Here is a 10,222-nt window from a genome sequence, read left to right on the forward strand (position 1 = left end):
AGAAGGAGAGACAGGATGGACAAAAGCTTGGGACACAGAACAACAGGAGCGTCCTGATAGACAGCACACAAAATGGAGGACTGAGCTCAGAACTGGGGAACATCGCTCCATGGGCTGGGCTAGCGTGTGACAATGAACCCGGGCAGGATGATGTGATGTCTTTCTGAAGGAAAGCAGAGGACTGACACCCTGAAGTGGTTCATTTTCACACCGATGCACAGCCCAGAGCGTTTTACCACTTATACCTCAGCTACAGAAATAACTCTGTCCACGAATTCAATAACACTAAACTGCTATGTTTAGCAGGACTGGAGTTAAACATGTAGTCACCGTGGCCCTCCAGGACTGGAGTTAAACCTGCAGACACTGCAGCCCTCCAGGACTGGAGTTAAACCTGCAGACACTGCAGCCCTCCAGGACTGGAGTTAAACCTGCAGACACTTCAGCCCTCCAGGACTGGAGCTAAACCTGCAGACACTGCGGCCCTCCAGGACTGGAGCTAAACCTGCAGACACTGCTGCCAGGCTTAGGGAAACCCAGTACCGTGGCTCGGGGCAGTGGAGGAGCAGTGCAGGAGCAGTGCAGGAGCCCTGGAGGAGCAGTGGAGGAGCAGTGCAGGAGCCCTGGAGGAGCAGTGGAGGAGCAGTGCAGGAGCAGTGGAGGAGCAGTGGAGGAGCAGTAGAGGAGCAATAGAGGAGCAGTGGAGGAGCAGTGGAGGAGCCCTGGAGGAGCAGTGCAGGAGCAGTGCAGGAGCAGTGCAGGAGCAGTAGAGGAGCAGTGGAGGAGCAGTGCAGGAGCAGTGCAGGAGCAGTGGAGGAGCAGTAGAGGAGCAGTGGAGGAGCAGTAGAGGAGCAGTGGAGGAGCAGTGGAGGAGCAGTGGAGGAGCCCTGGAGGAGCAGTGGAGGAGCAGTGCAGGAGCAGTGCAGGAGCAGTAGAGGAGCAGTGGAGGGGCAGTGGAGGAGCAGTGGAGGGGCAGTGGAGGAGCAGTAGAGGAGCAGTGGAGGAGCAGTAGAGGGGCAGTGGATGAGCAGTGGAGGAGCAGTAGAGGGGCAGTAGAGGAGCAGTGGAGGAGCAGTGGAGGAGCAGTAGAGGAGCAGTGGAGGGGCAGTGGATGAGCAGTGGAGGAGCTAAATGTGTAATGTCTCCATAGGCACGCCCTGGACATCCGTGAGCACTACGAGCGCAAGCTGGAGAGAGCCAACAACCTGTACATGGAGCTGAACGCCGTCATGCTGCAGCTGGAGCTGAAAGAGAAGGAGCTGCTCAGGTATAAGTCCGAGGCACAGCCAGGGATTCCAACTTCAGTCCTGCAGCTCTCTATCTCCAAAGGGGTGCGCTTCTCTGGACGTGTTTGCCCTTTGAGGTTTTGCGCCATATTTCGGAAACGGCTACACTGACGGCGTTTTTAAAAAGGCCTACACTCATAATTTAATGATTTAATCCAAATAAACTCAATGAAACAAGTGTGACAGTGCTGCTCTATTAAGATGTGGAGTAAACAGAGTAGAACCCTACTTAAAATATTCATGGGTATTACTCCTTACACTCTCAGTAGTGTGAGCTTTGCTGAACCTGTACAGATATGGACGGGGGGGACACCGTTTCTGACTGGTCTGAATAAGGCTTGTTGTTTTCCTCATTGATTTGTTGTCTGCATTTGGGACCCAGACCACTCAGCTACATAGCTCTGATGCTATTATGTTGAAAAAGGTCATGTGGTTGGTAAAATGTTGACAATGGCCAGTGAATATTTTAGAATCCACAAGCCAGTCTAGCCATTGGGTGAAAAAAGTGTCATAATAGTATCCAGGCCCCACCCATTTATCTTGGCAGCACCACCACACCCAATTGTGAATGCCCAACAAGGTGACCAGTTCAGACCAGCTCCCAGCTTGACATGGTTTGACCAGCTCTAGCTATGTTTTGAAACAGCTACTAGCTGATTGACCATCTACCAGCTTAGACGTACTACCAGCAATATCCAGCTACCACCCAGACCAGCTTTTGGGCAGCTTGACCAACTGAGTTTTCAAGCTGGCATAGTTGAATTTTCACCAGGGTAGTGGCTACACTGCGGGCCTGATTCCTCGTTCGTCCCTGCCCTACCCCAGGAGGGAGCAGTCTCTGGATAAGAAGAGAGGCTTGGTGTATTGGTGTATGAGGGCTTAGTGGTTATGCTGCAGGTCTCACTCTTGGCTGTGTCCCTGTCCCACCCCAGGAGGGAGCAGTCTCTGGATAAGAAGTACCCAGGGCTTTTTAAGCACCACAGTTCCAGGCAGGGCGGGTCTTCCAACTCCATGGAGAAACTCATCAAGAAACGAAACGTCCCGCAGAAACTGCCCAGCAAGAGGTGAGAGAGGAGGAGAGGAAGAGAGAGAGATAGGGGGATACCCATTAGTGCCTCTGTAACCTCTCACAGGGGCCCATACATGCTGACCAGTTTGTAATCCTTGATGTCCTTATTGATAAAGTCTCAATAGTAGGAAAGCTCATCTAGGATCAGTTGTCCCTGTCCATATTCTGAGCTCAAAGAGCAAAACTGATCTGAGATCAGATCTGACCCTGTTCCTGACCCCCTCCCCAGGCCCGACCTGCTGAAGTCGGAGGTGATCCTGCCCAAGCTGGAGTCCTCCATGACCCAGGTCACCATCCCGTCCTGCCAGAACAAGGGCTCCACGTCCCCGGGCCGATCCCGCAGGGGGAAGCCCCGCTACCGCAAGGCTGGCAAGGGCAGCAGCGGTGATCTGGCGGGTCTGAAAGCCAGCCTCTCCTCCTCCTCCCCCCGGGAACCCTGCGCCCCCCCGGCCCCCGCCGGCCCCACGCCCCCGGCCGCGCCCAAACAGCACCTGGACCCCAGCGCGGCCCTGCGAGGCCTGCAGCACGACCTCCTGCTGAAGAAGCTGTCGTCCTCCAGCCCCGACCTCATCTCCACCACGCTGGAGGCCGAGGGCCGGCGCAAGAGCGAGCTGGAGCGGGCCGGGGGGGGCAGCCTGAGCGCGTCGGCGGGGCTGGGCGGGGCCGGGGGCGCGGCCGAGCTGGAGGCGGGGGGCGGGGCCGAGGACCTGACGGAGACCCCGCCCCGCAGCGACACGCCCAGCGAGGACGCCGCCTCCATCCCCTTCTCCAGCAGCCCGGACTCGCCCTGCGGGAGGGGCGGGGCCGCGGCCGGGAGGGGCCTGGGGTCCCCCCGCCTCCCCCAGGACGGAGACGATAAGGACGACGGGCCGGGGGTCAGCTGCCGCTCGCCCCGGGGGCTGCCGGGGGCCGGGGGGGGCCAGCACCTCACCCCCGCCGCCATCTTGTACCGGGCAGCCGTTACGCGCAAACAGGTGAGACCTCTCCCCCGCGTCCATTACAGTACAGCACATTTGTGTGGCAGATGCTTTTATTCAGAGTAACTTACAGTAAGTGCCTACCAAACGTCAGTAGAACAACTGCAGAGCAGGTCAGATATGGTACAGTTCCTCATGAAGTATCAGTTATCTACAGCCATGAACATCAAGTCTAGTTCAGGTGGTAAATATAATAAAGTCGGTAAGTACTGTATGGGTGTCCCAGTGTCACGCCCAGTGTTCAGAATTATCTGCAGACCTGCAGATATTTGTGTTCTTATTGCAGTAGGTAAAAATACACTGGTATTGGAGATAATTCAGAACTCCAAAACCATGAAGACTTGCTGTTTGTAAAAACTTTACAAGTTTATATGATCCAAATTGTCCCACTTAAGCATGGGAATAAAGGGTTTGGTTCAATATGTGTTTATAGTATTGCTTTGAGATTTATGTTTTGTGTTGCCGCAAGTATTAACATGTTACAAGAAGTAATTTTCTGAATTCTGTTGTACAGCATAAAGACATGACAAAGAGTATTCCCACATTCATAACTCACTGTTAACAAAACTGTCAGATATACACTGAGGGGAATATAAAAAACTTCCTTGAACTTCAAAGGAGGTTTTTAATCGCATAATGCTGGGTCATCGTCTGCTGACGGAAGCCGCTCTTGCCTGTCATGCCTGTGTAACTGTGGCGATGTAATGCATCACTCTGATTCCCTGTCATGCCTGTGTAACCGTGGCGATGTAATGCATCACTCTGATTCCCAAACAGAAGAGGGGCGTGTCCTCAGAGGAAGAGGAAGGGGAAGTGGACAGCGAGGTGGAGTTGCCACGGAGACGGTGAGGAAGTACCCTCACCTGTACACTCATATACCCTCATCCCTCTCCCCCCTGTAAACGATCTAATCCCCAATTCATATCCTTAGACTGTATTGTCCTGATTCTTGTTGTGTGTTTGAAAAATGTATGTTAACTCTCCACATGAGAGTGTAAAATGTAGAGAAAGTAAAACAACCCACAAATACACATTTAAGAATTCTGGTCTTTAAATCAGGAGTGAAAACACAAAAATACTGAAAGCAGGTAACAGTGTCCTGGGCATGACAGCTGTTTATGAACGGCACTATACAAAAACAATGAATAGTTCACCGAGTACTCCCTTTATTGTTTGATTGACGCCCCTCCTTTTCCCTCCCTCTTCCCGCCCTGTCGCGTTGCCATGGCAGCCGGCCCGTCAGCATGACGAAGTGCCAGTCGCTGTCGACCTTCAGCTCAGAGAACCTGTCGGTCTCGGACGGGGAGGAGGGCAACACGAGCGACCACTCCCACAGCGGCACGCCAGACGTCGTGAGCACCAACACCGACGAGCGGCTGGACGACAAGAGCGACGACCTGCTGTCCCAGGGCTCGGAGATCCCGCCCGACGCCGCCGAGGCCGCCCAGGCCTCCGACGGCCTCTCAGAGAAGGAGGCGGCGCTCCGGCAGGTCAAAACGCAGCTCAACGCCGAGCAGAACACCTACGAGGTGAGAGTCCCGCGCTTCTTTAAATAGAGACACAGGAACACAACGATACATACTGAAAGGGCTTCTGGTGGATACATCCTGTTAAGGTTCTGTTCCAGTGTGTGGATGGGCCTGTGGTCTGGTATCTGTTAAGGCTCTGTTCCAGTGTGTGGATGGGCCCCATGGCCTGGTATCTGTTCAGGTTCTGTTCCAGTGTGTGGATGGGCCCCATGGTCTGGTATCTGTTAAGACTCTGTTCCAGTGTGTGGATGGGCCCCATGGTCTGGTATCTGTTAAGGCTCTGTTCCTGTGTCTGGATGGGCCCCATGGGCTGGTATCTGTTCAGACTCTGTTCCAGTGTGTGGATGGGCCCCATGGACAGGTATCTGTTATGGCTCTGTTCCAGTGTGTGGATGGGTCCCATGGTCTAGTATCTGTTCAGACTCTGTCCCAGTGTGTGGATGGGCCCCATGGTCTGGTATCTGTTAAGGCTCTGTTCCAGTGTGTGGATGGGCCCCATGGCCTGGTATCTGTTCACGTTCTGTTCCAGTGTGTGGATGGGCCCCATGGTCTGGTATCTGTTAAGGCTCTGTTCCTGTGTCTGGATGGGCCCCATGGGCTGGTATCTGTTCAGACTCTGTTCCAGTGTGTGGATGGGCCCCATGGACAGGTATCTGTTATGGCTCTGTTCCAGTGTGTGGATGGGTCCCATGGTCTAGTATCTGTTCAGACTCTGTCCCAGTGTGTGGATGGGCCCCATGGTCTGGTATCTGTTAAGGCTCTGTTCCAGTGTGTGGATGGGCCCCATGGTCTGGTATCTGTTCACGTTCTGTTCCAGTGTGTGGATGGGCCCCATGGTCTGGTATCTGTTCAGGCTCTGTTCCAGTGTGTGGATGGGCCCCATGGTCTGGTATCTGTTAAGGCTCTGTTCCAGTGTGTGGATGGGTCCCATGGTCTGGTATCTGTTAAGGCTCTGTTCCAGTGTGTGGATGGGCCCCATGGTCTGGTATCTGTTAAGGCTCTGTTCCAGTGTGTGGATGGGCCCCATGGTCTGGTATCTGTTAAGGCTCTGTTCCAGTGTGTGGATGGGTCCCATGGCCTGGTATCTGTTCAGGTTCTGTTCCAGTGTGTGGATGGGCCCCATGGTCTGGTATCTGTTCAGGCTCTGTTCCAGTGTGTGGATGGGCCCCATGGTCTGGTATCTGTTAAGGCTCTGTTCCAGTGTGTGGATGGGTCCCATGGTCTGGTATCTGTTAAGGCTCTGTTCCAGTGTGTGGATGGGCCCCATGGTCTGGTATCTGTTAAGGCTCTGTTCCAGTGTGTGGATGGGCCCCATGGTCTGGTATCTGTTAAGGCTCTGTTCCAGTGTGTGGATGGGTCCCATGGCCTGGTATCTGTTCAGGTTCTGTTCCAGTGTGTGGATGGGCCCCATGGTCTGGTATCTGTTCAGGCTCTGTTCCAGTGTGTGGATGGGCCCCATGGTCTGGTATCTGTTAAGGCTCTGTTCCAGTGTGTGGATGGGTCCCATGGTCTGGTATCTGTTAAGGCTCTGTTCCAGTGTGTGGATGGGCCCCATGGTCTGGTATCTGTTAAGGCTCTGTTCCAGTGTGTGGATGGGCCCCATGGTCTGGTATCTGTTAAGGCTCTGTTCCAGTGTGTGGATGGGTCCCATGGTCTGGTATCTGTGAAGGCGCTGTTTCATTATGTGGATGGGCCCCATGGTCTGGTATCTGATTTCACTCATTAGATCATTGCCAATTCAGAAATCCAGCTGATTGGAACATAATTCTGGGGAGGACTTTCTGATCCTGGATTTTACAGCGCCAACATTGAAAGCTCAATGCCAGTGGTCTCCAACCCTGGTCCTGGAGAGCTACTGGGCCTGCTGGTTTTCATTTTCACCTTAAAATCAACACCTGGGTGAGACCCAAGTAACCAGGTAAGGTGGGTCAAGTGCTCTTATTGATTTAGTGCAGAGTCACAATGAAAACCAGCAGACCCTGTAGCTCTCCAGGACCAGGTTTGTTGACTACCGCTCTATGTAAAAAGCAAAGCTACTTCCTGCTGTCTGTGTGGAATTCACCTTTAACTGAGTCTCACGTAGCCTACTTTCCTGCACTCAGAACACAACCTGGAGAACCTCAGCAGAGCGTTTCTGTTCAGTCAAAACACAACCTGGAGAATCTCAGCAGAGCGTTTCTGTTCAGTCAGAACACAACCTGGAGAATCTCAGCAGAGCATTTCAGAGAACTTTGATCGATTGACTGGTTGACTGATTGATCTGATTTGACACCAGTGTCTTGCAGGTAAAGGTGCTGGCCCACATGGGTTTAAAAAACATGAATCTAACATTTGAGAGTATTTACAGAGGCTTCTACAAAATACAACAGAAGCACAGGAAATGCCTGCAGACGGTATTGTTTTGAGATATCAAGCTTTAGAATTTTCAATTCCCTTACCGTATCCTTTATTTTGTGCTGGATCAATGATGTTTACCAAAGACATTTCAGGAGATTGCGCTGTTGTACAGCAGAAACACGCTATGAAGATGTACATCTCTGTCCCAATGTCAGAATCCTGAACCCAAAGTCCTCTGATCCATGGAAGTAACTGTAATTGGGTCTTGTGTTCCAGACTGAAACAGTGTTGTTTTTAAATGAGTTAAGAGGACATCAGCTCCTGTACGGTAAATCTGACTCACTCTGCCCCTCCCTCTCTCTCCCAGAACCCGCCTCTGTACGATGACTCGGACTGTGACAGCGCAGAGCTGGACCAATCAGGCAGCGCAGAGCTGGACCAATCAGGCAGCGCAGAGCCCAGCCGGCCCCCGAGCACAGGAGCCTGGTGAGGACCCGGGGCCCCTTCAAAGCCGGACGGGCATCTGTACAGACGGACGAGACACCCCCACCCCCTGCCTTGTAGAAACACCCAACCTCACCTCACCACACAACCCTCCTCCTCCCCCACCCTGTAAGACTGCAGCGGACTACACACCTGCGGTCCTTTTATCCCCCCCATTATTCTAGCATTCTTTTGACATTTTTTGACTTTTTTTTGGTTGTCATTTTGTAACAAAAATGGTCTATTTTTCAAAGACCGTCTGATTGCATGGTGAAACAGATCACATCGGAAAATGGAGTCCAGGATTTTTTCCTTGTGATGGAAAGGTTATCAGGTGATAAATGGACCATAAACCAGGTGACACCGTTCGTCTTCAGAGCCAAGAGACACAACTATAATGGAAAGGACAAAAAAGCAGACAGCACTTAATTTACATTTGCTTTACCTCCTTTTCTTCCACCCGCCAGCATTTCCTGGAATCGCTGTGGGTCTGTGCATCCGTTACTGTAGTGGCATGCCACGTGCACTGAATCTTATTTTTGTATGAACCACTAGAGGGCGATGTTTTGGGAAGAGAAACAGGAAGCTTTTCACACTATGTTCTGTGTGGGAAGCAGGCAGATTGCACAGGTGGAATTAAATCATGTTTACATTTTTTTTTTGTTTTTGAATTCTTTTTTTTATTATTTTTAAATTATTTTAATGGTTTACAGTATATTTTTTATATCAGGGATTATGTTGTCATTTTAAATGTTCTGCATTTTAAATTATTATCATCTATGTAAATATATTATGTCTTTACACTGTACAAAGTGCAAATTTTAAAGAGTTATAATAATCTTGACACTGTACTATACATTGGTGCTGATGTTTTCAACTGGAAGGAAGAAATTGTATGGCCAGTACACAAGGTGCTGCTTACGACAGGGAATTAATGATTGGGAGGGGGTAGGAAACAATGGCTTTGAACAAAGCAATATTTCAACCCCCTACCCATCACCCATCAAGTTGCAAGCTACAATCCAATACCATCAGGGCAGCCGTGCTGCTAGCCCAATGGGTATATTTAATAGGTATTGTAGTGTTAACATATGCTACTGATGGTGTAGGTCAGACAAGTATCCGTTTGAAATTAAGCCAATACTGCATAGCATTTCAACACCACATGCAACAATCTGTACAGAAAATAAAAGCATGTTTGTAATATAGTATGTGTAACTCAGATTGTATTTTGAAGTCGATTCCAAGCCACTTGGGGTCACACACTTATCACCTGAGAACAATGTTAAAATAAATTCCCCTTCAACACACAAACAAATCTTTGACCTTCCAATAAAACAAAATGAGTGCTAGATATTGGTCTAGTGTCTCACTTGTTTCCGTTAAATTGGGCAATTATACCATTGAACAAATCTCCATTGTGTCTCTTGCAATGAGAAAATTCTACACGCACAGACTACCTTCCACAAAGACCTCATCAGGTTCTATTTTATAAGCTAGAAATGGCAGCTTCTGTGTTTGTTAGAAGTTTATAGACTTGTTGGTGTTAATTTTCAGAAAAGCTTAGATTTGTACATAATAAAAATACACTACATTTTGTCCCATTAAAAGAAGAATTACTCAAATGAAATGTCTCATGTCTTCAGTTTGATGAAACTGATGCAATCTCCTATCCACAGAAATCCCATTGCCAGTACAGCGACACAATACTGCCCCCTGGTGACCAGAATAAAGAGGCACTTGTAAGTTTCCAGTACTGGGAATCAAAATAGCCTCCTTTGAAAAAAGATTTTATACTGCCTTGCGTATTGTATCTGTGTACTATAGCAAATGTATTTAAAAGACTAAATAAGAATACATATTAAAATGCACTGTTAAAACAATGGAAGTGTAAACGGTTTCATTTCTTGGGCGCAAAAGGAATGCTTAGTGGATCGACCAGAACAACATGCACTACTTCACAGAGGACTTCACTCACTCCGTCCATTCCTAGCTTAGTGCAACAGTACAGCACTGTTATCTGGGCACTTTTAGTAAATGTTCTAACAAGTAAAGACAAAGCTGAAACGATACTGTTTGTCTAGGTGAATACTCTGGAGTATACCAATAACCACCTGAGGTGACTGTGCTATAGGCGGTTCCTTCTTTAGAAATGTTGAAAGGGTGTTGTGGTCTAACGATCTCCCTGAACCTAACTGCTGGTTTGGGTTCACATTCATTACATTACATTACATTATTGGCATTTGGCAGGCGCTCTTATCCACAGCGAGTTGATTAGACTAAGCAGGAGACAATCCTCCCCTGGACCTGCAGGGTTAAGGGCCTTGCTCAAGGGCCCAACAGCTGTGCAGATCTTATTGTGGCTACACCGGGATTAGAACCACCGACCTTGTGTGTCCCAGTCATGCACCTTAACCACTATGCTACAGGCCACCCCTTGCAACCTTACAAGGCAAGGTCAATGTCAGTCATTACTTACTGGGGCTGACAGATTATTGTAACCTGATGGAAAATAACTTCTTTCCTGCAGGGAGGGATGTC

The 10,222-nt window shown here is 49.8% G+C and overlaps 1 protein-coding gene across 1 annotated transcript in view; it reads left to right on the top strand.

Moving 5' to 3' along the window:
- Positions 1 to 9,564, top strand: part of map3k12 (mitogen-activated protein kinase kinase kinase 12) — a 42,686-nt gene extending 33,122 nt beyond the window's left edge. The window contains exons 9-14 of the mRNA XM_061220167.1: positions 1,151 to 1,267; positions 2,219 to 2,350; positions 2,585 to 3,329; positions 4,110 to 4,177; positions 4,564 to 4,861; positions 7,566 to 9,564. Of these exons, the coding sequence (XP_061076151.1) occupies positions 1,151 to 1,267; positions 2,219 to 2,350; positions 2,585 to 3,329; positions 4,110 to 4,177; positions 4,564 to 4,861; positions 7,566 to 7,688 (1,483 nt within the window). The 3' untranslated portion in view covers positions 7,689 to 9,564. The remainder of the gene's footprint in view (positions 1 to 1,150; positions 1,268 to 2,218; positions 2,351 to 2,584; positions 3,330 to 4,109; positions 4,178 to 4,563; positions 4,862 to 7,565) is intronic.
- The last annotated feature ends 658 nt before the right edge of the window (positions 9,565 to 10,222 follow it).

The sequence above is a fragment of the Conger conger genome, chromosome 14 (genome assembly GCF_963514075.1).
Source record: "Conger conger chromosome 14, fConCon1.1, whole genome shotgun sequence".
Lineage (NCBI taxonomy): Eukaryota > Metazoa > Chordata > Actinopteri > Anguilliformes > Congridae > Conger > Conger conger.